Source organism: Mixophyes fleayi, chromosome 4 (genome assembly GCF_038048845.1).
Source record: "Mixophyes fleayi isolate aMixFle1 chromosome 4, aMixFle1.hap1, whole genome shotgun sequence".
Taxonomy (NCBI): Eukaryota; Metazoa; Chordata; class Amphibia; order Anura; family Limnodynastidae; genus Mixophyes; species Mixophyes fleayi.
In genome coordinates, this window is record NC_134405.1 from 37,253,080 (window position 1) to 37,273,379 (window position 20,300).

Genomic DNA, 20,300 nt, shown 5'->3' on the forward strand with positions numbered 1-20,300 from the left:
AAACCCATGCAGCTTGGTGGAAACTAGGTGCACATGTGCTAATTAAGGCAGCCACAGAGCTGAAAGCTGCTTTTGTGCTGCACAGTTGAGGTTTTGCTATTAGCATGTGACCCCCCTCCCCTTGTTCATTTAATGATTTTTCTAATACAAATGGATACATTCTATATATGTATATGTCATGTTATACATGAATGTGCTGTATATACAGAGTAGACCGCGGGATCATTGTTATATATAGGCAGATAGGATGAGCTTTATTTCAAATGGATTTGATTTTACTAAGAGAATTGTACATGTAAAATGTTAGTTGTGTGTGTATATGATATATGGTAATGTTACAATGAGGTGATGCTAACTAAAACGAGGGTGTAGTACTCTGTATAATAGTAATAGATAGAGATTATGATGAAACAGGACCATATAGCCTCACTTACCATGACTGTCAACTTTTGTAGTTCCAACATACTGCGCAGCACTTTACAGTTAGTAACGATCAAGACAGGTTATTGGCAAAGCTGTATGGAGACCCTGCTCGCAAGTTTGCGTTCTATATGAAAATAGGAGTATTATACTTGATAAGTGGGTCAGACTGTATATTTATTCTGAGTGGAGTTCACACAGAAATGTTAAACCCATTTTGAGTGACTGGTATAGAGAGGTGGTAATCCAGGAAAGTACCCGAGGGAAGATATGAAGGTGGTTATGGAATTTGAAAAGCTTTCCTAAAGAGGAGAGACATTTACTTGGATGTGCTGTTTGGCCAACTAGTCCACATCTGCACCATACCCCGCCCAATGATGCATGATGGTATCACTACAACCCTCCACAGCTGTGTAATGACATGTATAGCATCCTGGGAGGAAAATCTGGGAGACTCCCAGAGAGTCCAGGGGGTAAATGTTTCAAGCTGCGAGTTTCCAGCGGGTTTGAAAAGTGGAGATGTTGTCTATAACAACCAATGAGATTCTAGCTATCATTTTGTAGAATGTAATAAATAAATAACTACAATTTAATTGGTTGCTATAGGCAACATCTCCACTTTTGAAACCCGCCAGAAACTTGCAGCTTGATAAATTTATCCCCAGGTGTTGCGATGAATAACATAATAATAAGAACATTAAAACAGTAAAATGGGCAGACTTTTTGGAGAATTGGCTTCTATGGTTTTTCAGTTTCTAAGTTTCTAAATATTAATCATCATCATCATCATTTATTTATATAGCGCCACTAATTCCGCAGCGCTGTACAGAGAAATCACTCACCTCAGTCCCTGCCCCATTGGAGCTTACAGTCTAAATTCCCTAACACACACACACATACACACACACACACACACACAGACTAGGGTCAATTTTTGATTGCAGCTAATTAACCTACCGGTATGTTTTTGGAGGGTGGGAGGAAACTGGAGCACCCGGAGGAAACCCATGCAAACACAGGGAGAACATACAAACTCCACACAGATAAGGCCATGGTCGGGAATTGAACTCATGACCCCAGTGCTGTGAGGCAGAAGTGCTAACCACTAGGCCACTTAACCTACTAGCATGTTGTTGGACTGTGGGAGGAAACCGGAGCACCTGGAGGAAACCCAGGCAAACATGGGGTGTACTAACAAACACCTCACAGAGAAGGCCATGCTCGGGAATTGAGCTCATGACTCCAGCACTGTGAGGCAGAAGTGCTAACCACTTAGCCACCGTGCTGTCCATTTGTGTAATTTTATGTGCCTACTTTTCTACAGATCCACCTGTGTTCATGAGTGTCACACTGTATTGGAGCTAACCTAGGCTATCTACCCGTGCTAACCAGCTAAGAGCATACCCAGAGCTGACTCACCACCAGATCCGTAGAAACAGGCTGTGCTCTAGTCTTATTCCCAGACCTGCTTATCTATAATATAAAAGCCTAGTGGCGTGTGTTAGTCTGTGTGTGAAAAAAACAAAACAAGCTGCAGCGCCACCTGCTGGGCGGAGTTATACACTGACCTACTAAATTCTTAGCATTATCTAATATATAAAAGTAAAAGCCTAGAGGCGTGTGTTAGTGTGTGTGTGTGTGGAAAAAACTATTTTCTCAGAAAGGGCTCATCCAATTGACCTGAAATTTGGTATACTGACATTATTTGACAAAAAAATTAGAATAGTGAAGTCAGTTAACTTCCATCATCCCCCCTTCCCCCCGTGGGAGGGGTAGTAAAGGCTAAATTTAGGAGTTGAGGGGTCAAACTCATTTTCGTGAGGTCATTTTATCTCATGAACACACATTAAAAAGGGCGCTTGCGTCGGTAAGTAACGCTCTTCCCCTGAGGAGGCCTGGGCTAGGCCCAAATGCATGACAAGAACCTTTTTAAGACATTAAGTAGCTTGATTTGACTAGAATGCATGAGTATCTTGCACGGGTTAACTTTTGTGTTATATGTGCTTAAGTGTGACAATTGTCTTAAAGGAAAATAAGAACATTTATTAATAAACATTTGTTTAAAATTGAGTTTAGCAGCGCGGCTAACGTTAACTTAGAGTTTCATCACTGAACACTTTGTCACTGATTGACAGAATGGGGTTTTATAGCATTTGAACAATGTCTAGGGGATGGGAAATGTTTACAAATCTACATAAAGTATTACAATATTATACAGCAATTCCATAAAGAAGTTAATTATAACTTCCTAATTTGTTCATTTTTTTTATAGTAGTCCTCTCTTCAGCCAGTTGATTGACATCTCTGGTTTGGTGGCTGTATGACATCTCTGTTTGGTGGCTGTATGACATCTCTGTTTGGTGGCTGTATGACATCTCTGTTTTGGGGGCTGTATGACATCTCTGTTTTGGTGGCTGTATGACATCTCTGTTTGGTGGCTGTATGACATCTCTGTTTGGTGGCTGTATGACATCTCTGGTTTGGTGGCTGTATGACATCTCTGGTTTGGTGGCTGTATGACATCTCTGGTTTGGTGGCTGTATGACATCTCTGGTTTGGTGGCTGTATGACATCTCTGTTTTGGTGGCTGTATGACATCTCTGTTTGGTGGCTGTATGACATCTCTGTTTGGTGGCTATATGACATCTCTGTTTGGTGGCTATATGACATCTCTGTTTTGTAGCTGTATGACATCTCTGGTTTGGTGGCTGTATGACATCTCTGGTTTGGTGGCTGTATGACATCTCTGGTTTGGTGGCTGTATGACATCTCTGTTTTGGTGGCTGTATCACATCTCTGTTTTGGTAACTGTATCACATCTCCTGTTTGGTGGCTGTATGACATCTCTGTTTGGTGGCTGTATGACATCTCTGGTTTGGTGGCTGTATGACATCTCTGGTTTGGTCCCTCAGACAGTGTTGACACCTGGATATTTTAGTCCACCAGATAGTACATATCACAGATATAACTTGGAAACATTAGAATTAGTGAAGTCAGAATTAATCTTAAAGTAATAAGGGTTTAACAACAGATGTCATAGTGATATTTTGGAAGACTCTGGACCTTTTGTTTATTACTTATGTTTTATATTAATATAATGATTTTGAATTCTACACTCATGATGTTTTGTAAGGTGAGGCTCCCACATACAGTCAGATCAATGCTTTGAACTTCACTTTCCACACCTAGGTGTTATCTTAGTATGAAAACCTTTTTATTACTGTGTTTACATGTGATTTGTGAATACAACTAAAGGATGTGTTTATACTAACTATATGTGCAAATCTAGTAGTAGATTAGGTTTTACAAGTTTTACACGAGATGTTAATTAATATTCAACATAGCTTGTTGAAGACCAGAGGGTAAATGTATCAAGCTGAGCGTTTACCAGCGGGATTGAAAAGTAGAGATGTTGCCTATAGCAACTGTGACAGACCCGGGCCTTATATTGAGAATATCGTGCCAACCCGGTCTGTCCTCAGTGGGCCAATTGAACAACCATGGCCCACTCTGTTATTAAATGCCGCCCGGTGGCCAGATCTGTTATTACTGTGGTGTCCAGAGAGGGAGGGGAGAGGCAGCTCACAGGAAGTGTGAATCAGCTGTGGACCCTGTGACATCAAAAAGTAGTGGAACGGGTTAAAAAAAGGAGGGTCAGGACCTTATCTAAAATCAGTAGGGGGTCTCTCCCTGTTTGCTAACTATTGTTCTAGCAAGTCTGCAACACAGTCTGAATGGCACCATCACAGCAAGGGGTGACCACTGATGTCATGCACTATTTCCACCCCGGTTACCACCCAAACTCTTCACACCACCAATCACAAGAGGACAGTGAGTGGGGGGGGGTGGTGAGAAGGGACCAAAAAGGAGCTGTCTGGGGGATGGGGGTGTTGTTGGAGAATCTGGAGACAGCAAGGACCTGTTAGAGAGTAACCGTATTCTCGCAGGGCCTTAAAGGAATGCTTGAGGCAGGAGCTTCTTGACAGAGATCGGACAGTGTACCTCTAGGACTGATTCTGTTACCACTCCATTGGGAGACACTCGCAGATTCTGGGGAATTGGTGAGCCTACATCCGTAGGGAGACTGATACCCAGGGTCCCACCAAGCTGGTGGAGAGTTGGCCGAGCGGCTGGGATCAGCAAGATACACAGACCCACCTTAAGGATCAGAAACCCTGGCCCACTTGGATTGTCAGCTGTGGATTTTATTATCAGGAGTTTGGGCCTGCTAGGACTCTGTGCTTGGAGGTAACCTGCTGGGGATTTTGTTGGGGAGTTTTACTTGCACTGGTGATTTTCTGACACTTGATATATTTGGCGGGGGGAACAAGTTTCTCCTTGGGGAGCACTGTTGTATTTTACTAAGTGTGTGCACTTTGTTTAATAAAAGGGATTATTATTTCTTTCCTGTCTCCTTACCTGTGTGACCTGTGAACCTAGAGGACCGGGTATCTAGAGAGCTTTGGTAATAACCCCGGTGTCCTCACAATTTTGGTGGCAAGCAGTGGGGTCACACAGTCCCAACGTTTGGGTAGAGCGCAGGGACTCGTATCCAGATACGGTCAGGCTCTGTAAGGACACAAGGCAACAGTCTGTCAGCACCAGTGTTAGTAAAAAAAAAAAAAAAAAAAACCCTAGCTAGGAAGTCAGCAGGAATGGCCACAGAAGCAGAGCAGATCAGCTTAAAAGCCACAGAGAGATTCTATATGAAAGCAAGGAAACAACACTTGCAGGGGTTCTGCAGAACCAAAGGGGTGGACTTTGATGACACAGACGTGCGTGAAGTTCTGGTGGCCAAACTAATGGAATGGGAAAAGCCCCACCCTGAGGAGATGGAAGAGTCAGAGGTGGAAGAGGAGGAGGCCAAAGACCAGCCACAGAGACCCCCTAGTGGGACACAACCCAGACCACCGTCCGGCACTCCAGCAGTGCTGCAAGATTGGCTGACAGCACTGGGGGAAAGGGCAACCCTGCATGAAAGGGCAGCCGTACTCCAAGCAATGTTGGGGGTAGCATATGAGGTACCCCAGATTCAGAGAGTAGAAGGTCGGGGAGAGGCCCGGTTGAGACCTCAGCTGGGATATAGTGGAGTCCCAATTTTTAAAGAGGCAGACACAGACATTGATACCCATCTCCAGGTTTTTGAAAACTTGATGGGAGTCCATGGGATTGAGGAGGAAGAGTGGTCCAAATATCTGGGACCCAGCCTGACTGGGAGAGCGCTGGAAGCTTACCAGGCTCTAAGCCCTCACGAATGTGGGGATTATGGTACAGTGAAAAAGGCACTGATGGTAAAATTCCAGTTAAATGCAGAGACCTACAGATACAAGTTCAGGACTTTGAATAAAGGAGGGTCACAGTCGCACCAGGAATTTGCCAGCCAGCTACAGAGGGCCTGCGAGAAATGGATGGAAGGGAAAGGGGCCCGCTCCGCTAAGCAAATTAAAGAGCTCATTATGCTGGAGCAGCTGACTCTAAAAATGGCCCCAGAGATCCGGGAATGGCTGGCGGACAGAAAACCTGAGACCCTGGAGGAGGCAGCAGGGCTAGCTGATGAGTATGTGGTGAGTCGACCAAGATGGAGAGCCCCTAGTATGCCTAGTCAAGCAGCTGCAGGGAGGGGGAGCCGAACAATTCCAGCAGGTCTAGTGACACCGGGAGCCCCCTTTATTAGAGAGAACTCTGCCCGGAATCCAAGAGATGAACCAGCCCGATCCAGACCCTGGGACCTGAATCCAAAGAGGTGCTTTCGGTGCAACCAGGTGGGGCACTTCCAGAGAGATTGCCCCCGTACCAGAAGTCCGATCCCAGGAGCCAGAGCTGCACCAGTGGCCGCTGTACAGTATGCCCCAGGAGATTTTGAAATCGGCATTGAGGCCGAGCCACCCTGTCCTGATGTGCCAGAGGCAAGGGACGGGGTGTATGTGGTGAACCTGATTTTGGGGAAGGGGAGGCAGAGCCCTAGGAATATGCAGGGTCATCTACAGGACGTGTGGGTGGGGGACTGCAAGGTCCAGGGGTTGAGAGACTCAGGAGCATCCCTGACCCTGGTGGAGCCTGATATAATTAAAAGATCCCAAGTTATGGAGGGACAGCAGGTCCGGATTTCCACGGTGGGGGGCCATCTTGCAGATATTCAGGTGGCCCGGGTACATTTGGATTGGGGGGCGGGATTTGGAATGGTGGAGGTGGGCATTCTGGATGGACTACCAGCAAAAGTGATTTTGGGGAATGATTTGGGCCAGGGATTGGTCACTCACTTTGTGCAAGCTGTGACCCGCAGCCAGAGCCGAGCACAAGCCACAGCAGCACAAGAAGCCGCAACGCCAAGGAGACCACCAAGATTAACCCCGGCAACCAGAACCAAGGAGCCAGAGGCAGCACTGTTGGTGAGTAACCCAGAAATATCTGATGTTGTACCAGATATTGATTTGGGGGAGGAGGACAGAAGGGAATTTAGGAAGGCCCAACAGACTGACCCATCCCTAGCCAAACTGAGGAGTGCAGCAGACGCTGGGGGAGGGGAAGTGGCAGGCAGTAAAGTAGTGTGGGACAAAGGACTGTTATATAGAGTAGTCACCCCCACCCTAGATCAAGACCCAGGGACAGAAGTGAAGCAGTTGGTAGTACCATGGGCTTACCGGACCCATTTATTAGCGCTGGCCCATGACATTCCAGCAGCGGGGCACTTTGGGACCAGAAAAACGTTGGCCCGGTTGTTGCGGACTTTTTTCTGGCCTCAAGTCACCCAGGATGTGAAACGTTACAAAGCCTCCTGTGACACCTGTCAGAGAATAGGGAGAGCCCCTAAGAAAGTTCCACTACAATCCCTGCCTATAATTGAGGAGCCCTTTGCCCGGGTGGCTATAGATATCGTAGGTCCATTAGCCATCCCCAGTTACACCGGAAAAAGATTCATCCTCACCCTGGTGGACTTTGCCACCAGATACCCAGAGGCAGTAGCCCTGTCGTCCATAGACGCAGAGCATGTGGCCCAGGCTCTGGTGGACATTTTCAGCCGGGTAGGATATCCCAGGGAAGTGGTTACTGACCAGGGGACCCAATTCCAAGGGGACCTAGTCCAGACCCTATGGGAAAAGTGGGGCATTAAGCCCCTACGAACCACCCCGTACCATCCCCAGACCAATGGGTTATGTGAGCGTTTCAATGGAACGCTGAAACACCTCCTGAAGGCATATATACAGTCTGAAGGGAGAGACTGGGACAGGGCCCTGCAGCAGCTCCTGTTTGCATACAGGGAAGTACCCCAGGAGTCCACCGGATACTCTCCTTTCGAACTTCTGTATGGCCGGAGGGTACGAGGCCCCCTAGACCTGGTTAGAGAGAGCTGGGAAGGAACATTCCAGGCCAATGAGCAGCCTATCCTTAAATATGTAGAGAAGATGAGGGAGAGGATGAAGAGAGTAGCGCAGCTGGCGCAAGGCCATTTAAAAGGAGCCCAGGCAAGACAAAAAGAGTGGTACGATGCCCACGCTCAGGATAGGAAGCTGAACGCAGGACAGAAGGTGATGGTGCTAATCCCAATGAGACGGAATAAACTTCAAGCCACCTGGGATGGCCCATACAAAGTGGTGAGGCAGGTAGGGCCGGTTAACTATGTAGTAGCGCTGGATGATGAGGAAACCTGGCTGAAAACCTTCCACATCAATCGACTAAAAGGTTATGTGGAACGGCAAGTGGCAGCAATGGTGGTGTGTTGTCCCCCCCATGGGTCCCACAGAGGTAGACCCCCTACTGGAGATGATAGGGGAGGTGAGAGAGGAAAAGGGGGTGGAGACAGTGACAGTGGGGACGCAGCTAGGAGAGGGACAGAGGCAGGAAATGAGGGAGGTACTGGAGAAGGAGCAGGCCCAATTTACCTGTAAGCCCGGTCGTACCCACCTAGCCACCCACCATGTAGACACGGGGGAGGAGAAGCCCATAAGGCAGGTAGCATACCGCATGACCCCCGCTGTACTGGCCCAAGTACGGAAGGAGATAGAGGAAATGCTGGCCTTAGGAGTAATTAAGAAGTCAAATAGTCCATGGGCTGCAGGGGTGGTATTGGTCCCGAAGAAGGATGGGACCACCCGCTTCTGCGTGGACTACCGTAAACTAAATGAGGTCACCACCACTGATGCTTATCCCATGGCCCGAATAGATGAGCTACTAGACAGGCTAGGGGCGGCCAAGTTTGTGTCAACTTTGGATCTGAGTAAGGGCTATTGGCAAATTCCCCTCACCCCCGAGGCTCAGGAGCGGTCAGCCTTTATAACCCCACTGGGATTGTTTGAATGTACGACAATGCCGTTTGGGATGAAAAATGCTCCAGCCACATTCCAACGGATGGTTGATGACCTGTTGGGGGGGTGTCAGGAATTTGCCCAGGCTTACTTAGATGACATTGCCATCTTCAGCCAGACGTGGGAGGATCACATAGTGCAGGTGTCAGAGGTCCTGAGGAGAATCAGGCAGGCAGGGTTGACCATTCGCCCAGACAAATGCTTCATGGGCATGGCAGAAGTGCAATACTTGGGGCACCGTGTTGGTGGGGGAATCATACGACCTGAACCGGCAAAAGTAGAAGCCATTGTTCAGTGGCCCCGACCCACCAACCAAAAGCAAGTACGAGCGTTCCTCGGGATCGCAGGGTACTACAGAAAATTTGTGCCGCAGTATAGCACTGTTGCCAGGCCCCTGACTGACTTGACAAAGAAAAAATACTCTAGACGTATAGAATGGACCCCAGAGTGCGAGGGAGCCTTTGACGCTCTGAAGGCAGCATTGACCCAGTCCCCAGTGTTAGCAGCCCCAGACTTCAAGAAACGATTTCTGGTACAGACAGATGCTTCAGGGTGTGGACTCGGTGCTGTGCTCAGCCAAGTGGGGGAGGATGGGCATGAGCACCCAGTAGTTTATTTATCCCGAAAGCTGGTGGATAGAGAGGTAGCCTATGCCACCATTGAAAAAGAATGCCTGGCCATAGTGTGGGCCCTAAAGAAATTACAACCCTACATTTATGGGCAAGAGTTCACAGTAATTACAGACCACAACCCCCTTTACTGGTTACAAAGATCTGCTGGGGAAAATGGGAGGTTATTACGGTGGAGTTTAGCATTACAAGGTTATAACTTTACTATCTCGCACAAAAAGGGAAAAGACCACTCAAATGCGGACGGACTCTCCAGAAGAGAGGAGGAGAACCCTTCATTAAGGAACCCACCGTGCCAAGGAGAACATCTGGAGCCCGACCACCAGACTCCAACTGTCCCCTTGATTTAATAAGGGGGAGGTATGTGACAGACCCGGGCCTTATATTGAGAATATCGTGCCAACCCGGTCTGTCCTCAGTGGGCCAATTGAACAACCATGGCCCACTCTGTTATTAAATGCCGCCCGGTGGCCAGATCTGTTATTACTGTGGTGTCCAGAGAGGGAGGGGAGAGGCAGCTCACAGGAAGTGTGAATCAGCTGTGGACCCTGTGACATCAAAAAGTAGTGGAACGGGTTAAAAAAAGGAGGGTCAGGACCTTATCTAAAATCAGTAGGGGGTCTCTCCCTGTTTGCTAACTATTGTTCTAGCAAGTCTGCAACACAGTCTGAATGGCACCATCACAGCAAGGGGTGACCACTGATGTCATGCACTATTTCCACCCCGGTTACCACCCAAACTCTTCACACCACCAATCACAAGAGGACAGTGAGTGGGGGGGGGTGGTGAGAAGGGACCAAAAAGGAGCTGTCTGGGGGATGGGGGTGTTGTTGGAGAATCTGGAGACAGCAAGGACCTGTTAGAGAGTAACCGTATTCTCGCAGGGCCTTAAAGGAATGCTTGAGGCAGGAGCTTCTTGACAGAGATCGGACAGTGTACCTCTAGGACTGATTCTGTTACCACTCCATCGGGAGACACTCGCAGATTCTGGGGAATTGGTGAGCCTACATCCGTAGGGAGACTGATACCCAGGGTCCCACCAAGCTGGTGGAGAGTTGGCCGAGCGGCTGGGATCAGCAAGATACACAGACCCACCTTAAGGATCAGAAACCCTGGCCCACTTGGATTGTCAGCTGTGGATTTTATTATCAGGAGTTTGGGCCTGCTAGGACTCTGTGCTTGGAGGTAACCTGCTGGGGATTTTGTTGGGGAGTTTTACTTGCACTGGTGATTTTCTGACACTTGATATATTTGGCGGGGGGAACAAGTTTCTCCTTGGGGAGCACTGTTGTATTTTACTAAGTGTGTGCACTTTGTTTAATAAAAGGGATTATTATTTCTTTCCTGTCTCCTTACCTGTGTGACCTGTGAACCTAGAGGACCGGGTATCTAGAGAGCTTTGGTAATAACCCCGGTGTCCTCACAGCAACCAATCAGATTCTAGCTATCATTTTGTAGAATGTACTAAATAAATGATAGCTAGAATCTGATTGGGTTTTCAAACCCAACCGGAAAACTCTCAGCTTGATACATTTACCCCCAGGTATTTTATTTAATATAGGAATCCTGTTTTTATCCAATTAATTAAGGACAAATATAGCATTGCAATTCTTTCATATCGGCTTATTAAAAAAATACATATACTATGTCTATTTATGATAGTTCACCATAAGAGTTATTGTATTTTTACTGAATAATAGATTAATCACTAAGTAATACAGACACAGAACATATAAGAGGAAAGGAACATAGTATAACATACTCAACAAGCCAAACCCTGCAGAGGCATTGACATCCAGCAGAGGCATTGACATCCTGCAGAGGCATTGACAACTGAGCATACATCTGGTATGTCCAGATGTCAATGCTTTCTCGGGGACCATCAATGCAAACCAGCAGAGTTCTGGGATGATAGATGAGTGCACTCACTGGGTACATAGTGAGCTATCATCCTCGTCTACCCCAAATTGTGACCCCTTTCTGCCAGAGCATGCCACAAAGACACTTACTGCTGCCTTGATGTCACACTTGACTTTGCCCTCTGCTTTATTTCTCACATCCAATCTCTCTCCCAATCCTTTGTCCTCCACCTTAGAAATACTGATGCTAACAAAACTCTTATCCACTCTCTACTCGACTAAAGCAATCTCTTATCTGGCATTCTCCTCACTCATCTATCTTGCTTCATTCCATCAAATGGCGCAACGAATTTGTATAAACTTTCTCTCTACATCACAAAGGTGATCTCAAACTACTCTTCCTCCCGACCCTCTTACTTCCACCTCTGAACATCGTCTTTTGTAACCACCTCTCATTCCTGCCTACAAGACGTCTCACGTGCTGCTACCCACTTATGGATTTCTCTATCACGTGTTGTCACTTTCTCCCACACCTTCAACTCTTTAAATGCCCTCTGAAAACCCATTATTTTTCATTAGAGCTTACCCTAGTACCGCTTATATTACCCACTTTAATGCACCTTCACAACTGTCCCAGCATCCACTCTGAACCACACTAGCGCCTCTTGTTTCAGCTGTGCCCACTTACAATTAGAATTTTAGCTATCTCAGTAACTGGGTCCTATCTACCATTTGTTCTTATGTCTTCATTTATATTTTTTTTCCTTGTATGTCCCTGTTTTATACAGTTCCCGTGTTTCCCACTGTCTGGAGCTGTGTAGCCTCGGTTCTTTCAAAGGTGCGCCCAAGACAGTTCTTGCAGAGGGGACACCTCAAGTTGACTTTGAGCCTATGGTAAGGGATAACTTTACAATATTTATACATTTTTAAACAGTAATACCTAATCCTCATGGCAACATTTATGAAATACAGGAAAAATTGACATAGGAATTTCTTATTACTCTCCCCCCTGACACCATCTCCTGTCCCAGGGCTCCCTCTTTCCTGGGACACTCTCTCCTGGCACCATGTCAATTTCCGTGGGATCCTGTCCCTTGGTACCATCACCTCTCTCCTGGCACCCTGTCCTATACCCCGGGATCCTGTCCTCTGGAACCCTCCAATCTGTCCTAGTACTTCAGGTAGTGCCACATCTCAGACAGCTGAATTAAGTGGAGAAAGGGGTTGATAGGGAGAGAAGGGAATCAACATCCTATTATATGTAAAGTTTATTTTCCAACGTAATAGGGAAACTTTAATATAACCTGGTTATAAAACCTGCAACACAGATACTTCCCTCTTCTTCTGGTCCATTGCCTATTACAGTATCATGGTTGAGGAGCATGCTGGTGACAGTAGGAGATATGGAGGAGAGAGGAGAGTATCACTATATGTATGTGGATGTAATATGGAGTTTGGGTTAATAAGGTTTGTGATGTTGTGAATTGTTTACATAAATGGTGATAATAGCATTTACATTATAAGGGACCTTCAGAGAATACAATCTTCCAGACAGACTTCTCTATTTCTGCTCTTCTGAGATATGACGAGATCTTATATGTAGATACAGTTATATCCAATTCACAATCCTGATCATATCTGTTGTGTTCAAGGACAATGAGAAACACATCTGTCTGTAAAGGTGAAGTGTAAGCAGAAGCATAACTGGAGGGATCAGTGTGTGTTCTTTCCATATCAGGTCCCAATAATGGGTAGATATGTCAGTGTTACCTTATGTATGTGTGTGCATAGCTCCTATCTCACCCTATGGTGTATGGAGACCCTTATCTACATTGGTGTATAGATCACTTTTATAAGCAAGAAAGTAAACCAAAGATCTCCTCCCCACACGTGATTATGCTTACAAGTTATCTTCTTGCTCTGAGCCTTGTATCATAAACATTTGGCTATCTTGCAGGATCTCTTTGTAATACCATTTTCCATAAGAAATATGAACAATAAATACATTTAAAAAATAGGGAGCATATAGTGATTTACAAAATGAGGCTTGAAACACAATCAATGGATATTTCATATGTAATTGGCATTTTTAGCTATAGGATATCTCCATGTTTTATAAATATTCCTAGACTATATGTATTGTATGGAAATAATATGTATATTTAATGTTTTATTTATTTTTTCATTTTTACTGATGATGATGATGATGATGAATGATTTAGTATGGACCTTAGCATTTATGAACTCTTGTTATTATTTATTAGATGCTTGGTAGCATCATATACATCTATCTGTAGATATGGTCAATTTACTCTAATTATTTATATATTGTGTAATTCTTAATCTATTATCTATGATTGAGAATTTATAACATCTGATCATGAATCACCGCCTCAGGTTTCTTATGACCCGAAATCCATCATGATTTGTAGACGCTTAAGAGAGATCTAATTATTGATATCTCTGTGTGGCCACATGGGAGCACCGTATAACACCAGCGTGATATCGGCTTTACACGTGGTGTGTATATATATTCCTGTTATCGTGGAGATCTGCTATCTGTCCTTACTCCATTTTTCTGTCCCGGAGTTTCTGAAGCACTGGTACTTTGTGTTTACTGTCCTGTACTGTTTAACCCTGTATGGTTTACTGTTTGTACTATGTACGGCACTGCGGACACCTTGTGGCGCCTAACAAATAAATGATAATAATAATAATAATAATATCTGAATCAAGGAGGTATTGGGGATCTGTTTGTATTCAATCCACATATGAAAGACAGTATCATACATTGTTAAGTGGATATAACTGACTATCGCTCGCTGCAGCGGTACGTCAGCGGATCAATACACGACTTCAAAAAGAGCCGACAAACGTGGACATCTGTGTGTTAGACCTGAATGGTGTCGGTGAATCTATATATGGTAATCTGCTTATTTTTACATCTACACAATTGGATATTTGGTGATTATTTATCAGATATTATACAGCAAAGTTTTTCTGTTTATTTACTACCTGTTCTCTGATTAAGTAGAGGCGGCATCTGTGGAAAGTAGTTAAACTCATTTTTATTTATACCACTCCTTTAGTTTCCTTCAGTTGGGAATGAGGAGATTTGTTCGGACTAATCTATATATTCTGACAGTTTGCCTACTATACTTCGGAGTCAAGCTAACATACCATTGTGATTAAGGTTTATTACGGATGCTTGCGGATCTAAATCTACTGATATAATTTACCCGGGATGACCAGATTAGGGATATGGCTAGTATTTGAGTAATACATCAATGGTGATTGTGGCTAATTTGATCAGTGCACTGATCAGGAGATTAAAGTGATCATATGTTGTTTACTATTATTTTATATATGTATATTTTTTTATTAATAAATGTGTATTTTTTATTTATTTTGAATTTCACTGATTTATTCAAACTGGGTGAGTGCTACTCTCAGCGCTGTGATTATCTTTTTTTTGTTTGACCTTTGAGCATGTGACTGTGGATGCTTATTACTGGAATTTCACTCATCTTGATAAAGACCCACATATTGGGCCGAAACGCGTTGGGTAAGTGCAAGTGGAGAACTGCAGATATACCTACCAAAGAAATTTACATCTAGGAAAGTTGTTGGCCATCATCTTCTTCCCGGTATTGTATTTCCATCTGTTGTGATATGCCTGTCATCTATTCTTATCTGTAAATTTGTCTGCATGATACCATTTCAATGTAGACCATAAAGAACCTGTTTATATGCTGAATTCAAGATGTCCCAGAGTAACCATAAGATCTAAAGGGGAAACACTGAACTGGAAGGTGTAATACTGGTCTGACCTCTATGAGGGCACATTGACAAGCTGATGTTCTCTAAGTTTTCCTACAAGAGGGGATCTACACTGTAACATTGAATTGGATAACTTTTCCCTGTGTTGTATAGGATTGTAGATAGAATTATATTCTCTATACATTATTGCACTATTATTTGTGTATTGTTTATATTTTTTACATGTTACAGATCTTCTTGGTGGAATCTGGAAGCAGCGTCCAATGCATCTCTAAAATATAAGTATTATTTTATTTTACATTTATTAATAGTTTATGTGAAAAAGGGGAGCGCTTGATAATTTATTGTCATCTATTTTTGTTTTCAATATACCGACCTATTTGTGTGAGGTCATATGAAGAATAATCCTAGTGGAGCGCTCTACAGATCTCATATCCTGTTTACTGGTTTATTTCACTCCTAAAAAAGGAGAACAGTCTGAAAAGGAACCAGGTGTATTATCAATTCTGGAGAGCAGGATGCTTTCCCCCTCACTAGAGCTAGTTTCTTGGAAAAAGGCATCTGTTGAAAGTCACTGTTTTGTCTATGAGTTCTAGTAAGTTTGTCCCCAAAAGCCATGGTATTACTTTATTTTCCTTACAGTCTAGAAAAGTTTTTTGGAGTTTTGCTTCCTTGAACGAGATAAGCCCTTCTCCATATTTACTTGTCAGTCAGACACCTACATAAACTAATTATTCAATACAATGTTAGCTTGGTGATTTAATTTCTAATATCCACCAAGTTGTTCTTTGCCTCCTCAATAACAAAAAGGATCAAATCCATGGAACATTTATTTAAAATTGCACACCGTTTTCTACAGAATTCAGGGTATGTCCTATAGTAGACTGGCTATTGATTCTAAAAACTCTGGGTATTTGTTTAGTTTTATAATAGTCAGGTAGAGTGGCTGCACTTATATGTAAATCCATCTATATTTTATTTAATGATAATAAGTTATTATTATAAATATCTCTATAACTTGTAATGCCTGTTTTACAGTGTAAAGTCTTAGAATGAATAATTTTACTGGCTTCATCCTCCAAAAATGACAATATCTCAGCATGTAGCAGGTTTGCACCTGCTAAATCTGCAAAAAGCTTCCGTATCCCAAACACGCCAGTGATAAAGCAACAAAACACCCAAAGAAATGCAATAACAATGAGATTGTGTATCTATATGTAAGTATAAATCAGTCTTTTAATAATATAAATCTGGGTATCAATATATATTTTTATATCTTATAGTATCAGTACTGTGGTATCATGTGTGTAATAAATTGCAAGCTCATTTGGGCAGGGCCATCTTTACCCTCTATCTGCCTAAACAATAGGTGTATCCTAAACAAAAGATCCATTTGTTGACATAACAGGATGTGATCTAATTAGAATGCAAGATTTTTACCACCTGACGAGAATTTTCCTTTGTAGTAAGTGACCTTAGGAATGTTTATATCTCATTTACATGAGAAACTGCTCTGGTGAAAGAAAATGTATGAACTTTATGAGACCCTAATTTTAAATTTCACCTTAAGACAAAGAGTCTGAGAATAAGTTTTGGTCATCCTGGGAACTATAGAAGAGAGATAGAGAGGAATGACTATAAATAGGAAGTATCAGGTTATGGTCAGTTAGTTGATGCTTGAACTGGTGGCTGGAGAACTAGACGGGTGGAACGTGCAGGAGGGAAATAGATTGAAGGAGAGATTTACAGTGTAAGGTAATTATAATATGTCTAAGAAGCTATTGCTATATAAACAAATGTTTGTAGATATTGTCTTGACATGAATGTGGGATAAGTTATTGTCTTAAAATGTTCTGCCTTATGAATGTTTGTACCATTAGTACTTCAATGTAACAGAATAATAAATATAGTTATAATGTTAAACTGCTATGATTTATATATTCTGAAACTTCTTTCTATCTATATATTTTCCAGTATGGGATCATGTATATAATTATGTAATTATATATATATATATATATATATATATATATATATATATAGTCATTGATCCTCTGTGCTCACTGTATACAAACTGTTGTGCAAGAGTATTGTGCTCACATTATATAAAGAAAAAAACATTGGTGCTCTGCACTCACCAAATACCAATGTTATTCTGTATTAAGACGGAATGTTAGTTCAGCATTGTGCAATATATGTTAAACTGTCAAACTCACTCCAATCTTCCCCTTCTGGCCAATCCTAATATGATTTTTGTACCTGGGATGAACCTTATCTTCATGCAGGTTTTAAAGGCAAATCTTCCCAAAGCAATAGCAGCCATGAAAAAACTAAGGACACACATGACACAAGTTGGGATTAATTAATGTAAAGAACTAAAAATGGGGTGCAAGAGAGCTGGGATTTACATTGTAAAAACAAGGCATAGAGGCTCTGCACTCACCATATACTATATATATATATATATATATATATATATATATATAATTTTGTTTGTTCGATCAGTGCTGTGCTATAATGTGTTAAATTTATCTTTATCCTCTCTAACATTGACTCAATGAGAATATACTGTAAGGGAAGGTATATAGTCTGGATTAGGTATAGACTAATACTCTACCTATGTATTAAACAGTCATGTGTCTACTTATGTCTCTTTAGCGGGCTGTACACTCTTCTCTCATTAATCAGCTTACCTACTAAAAGGTAGATTAATTAAGTCCACAAGGACTGGCTATTGGGTATCAGAGTTTACATTGAGTGAGTGACTTTTGAGTGACAATTTTATCCTTTATAAATCATGTTAGATGTATTGCGATAGTATATAACTAATGTACACTAAGGGCTAGATTTACTAAACTGCGGATTTGAAAAAGTGGAGATGTTGCCTATAGCAACCAATCACATTCTAGTTATCATTTATTTAGTACATCCTACAAAATAACAGCTAGAATCTGATTGGTTGCTATCATCTCCACTTGTTCAAACCTGCAGTTTAGTAAATATACCCCTAAGTGATAATAGTATTCCATCTTTTTATTGTTTTATCAGTATAATTGAAAATCATAAATTTAATAATTATATTTGATATTAACAATCTTTTTAACTGTCTTCTGTAGGATGTTAGGGCACCATTACTTTTATTGTTTTGTTAGCATATATAAAGCCACATCTAGATGTGAAGCTTCTTTAAAATATTACTCTTTGCAGCAGTTTGGTATTCTTTCTATGGATATTAAACCATGTGTATAAGCTTAATAAGTAATACTATGTGCTGCAGGAGGATAGAGTTATATTTACTGCACACTTCTTTGGCAATAGGGTCCCAGCAATATGGGAACGCACACAAAAATTAAAACAATGGTAATTGACTCGGTCATAATTGTTAGTGTATATAAATACACTTTGTCTTCTACATTCAATATAACACTACTACTGTTAAAGTAGATTCACACAGGTAACCATAGGACTATTAAACATTATCATACTTTTTTCTTACAGGTAAATTATTAAGCAGGATTCCCATAAAGAACAGAGGGAATCTCAGAAGCTGACATTTTTCTCTGAACATCTGAGAGTCCCAAAGAATTCTCACCAACAAGTAATATAGACTATAGACATTAATTCTTCTAAAACTCTGAAGGATTCACAAACTCAATTTTCATTTTGTGAATAAGAGAAACTATCTAAACTAATTGGTTAATCATCAAACATATGATGAATTTCGCAGAAGAGAAACACTATCAGTGCTCTGAATGTAGCAAGTGTTTTACCCAAAAGTCAAATCTTCTAAAACATCAAAGGATTCACACAGGAGAGACACCATTTAAATGCTCTGAATGTAGCAAGTGCTTTACCACAAAGTCAAATCTTGCAACACATCACAAGACTCACACTAAGGATAAACCATTTAAATGCTCTGAATGTAGTAAGTGCTTTGCCACAAAGTCAAATCTTGCAACACATCACAAGACTCACACAAGGGAGAAACCATTTAAATGCTCTGAATGTAGCAAGTGTTTTATACTCAAGGTAGATCTTGTAAAACATCAGAGGATCCACACAGGAGAGAAACCATTTAAATGCTCTCAATGCACCAAGTGTTTTGCCAACAGTTCAAATCTTGTTTACCACCAGAGGATTCATACAGGAGAGAAACCATTTAAATGCTCTGAATGTAGCAAGTGCTTTGCCACAAAGGCAAATCTTGTAACACATCACATGATTCACACAAGAGAAAAACCATTTAAATGCTCTGAATGTAGCAAGCGTTTTATGCTCAAGTCAGCTCTTGAAAAACATCAAAGGGTCCACACAGGGGAGAAACCATTTCAATGCTCTGAATGCAGCAAGTGTTTTAGCATCAGTTCAAATCTTGTTTACCACCAGAGGATTCATACAGGAGAGAAACCATTTAAATGCTCTGAATGTAGCAAGTGTTTTACACTCAAGTCCAATCTTGTAAATCATCAAATGATCCACACAGGGGAGAAACCATTTAAATGCTCTGAATGCAGCAAGTGTTTTGCCACAAAGTCAAATCTTGTAACACATCAAATGATCCACACAGGAGAGAAACCATTTAAATGCTCTGAATGTAGCAAGTGTTTTACTCAAAAGTCAATTCTTGTTCAACACCAGAGGATTCACACCAGAGAGAAACCATTTTAATGCTCTAAATGTTGCAAGTGTTTTTTTACCTTTAAGTCAGCTTTTCTAAAGCATCAAATGGTCCTCACAACCTCCCTCCATTAACAAAATTGTAGCCAAAATCCATTTAAGTTACGAGATGGAGACATATGAGGTTTCTTATTCCACGGCCCCATGCTCACCTATTGTCAAGTGGATGTCCTGGTGTGAGTTTGTTACTGAAGTTGAGGGGGCTAGGGTGCTTGGCCCACCAGTCATGATGCCCTCTCCTACCCATGACCCTGAAGTTCAGCCGTCCAAAGCCCCTTCATAAAGCTTATAGCAGCTTGTTCCTAGAGTATTTAACGTATCTATCTGTTTGCCTGATATATTAATCCTTTTGTCATTCCTTATTCTGATTGTATGCCTCTTGTGTTGTGTCTGCTTCCCATTATGTACCCCCTCCAATTCCCTTTCTTTCTTCTGTACCCCTTCCCTTTCCATTTAAATACCCCAATAAAAATAATTCTGTTAAAAAAAACACAAATGGTCCTCACAAAACAGTCACCCTAACTACTTAATGTAACATGTGTCATAGTAAAATTAATGTTTTACCACCATAATATCCATACCAGGGAGAAGCAAGTGTTATTTGTTTTTACTGTAGTAGTTTGAGGCAAAAT

At 42.2% G+C, this 20,300-nt stretch overlaps 1 protein-coding gene across 1 annotated transcript in view; it reads left to right on the forward strand.

Moving 5' to 3' along the window:
• Nucleotides 1–19,743, forward strand: part of LOC142150619 (uncharacterized) — a 35,538-nt gene extending 15,795 nt beyond the window's left edge. The window contains 1 exon segment of the mRNA XM_075205819.1: nt 18,716–19,743. Within this exon segment, the coding sequence (XP_075061920.1) occupies nt 18,716–19,743 (1,028 nt within the window).
• The last annotated feature ends 557 nt before the right edge of the window (nt 19,744–20,300 follow it).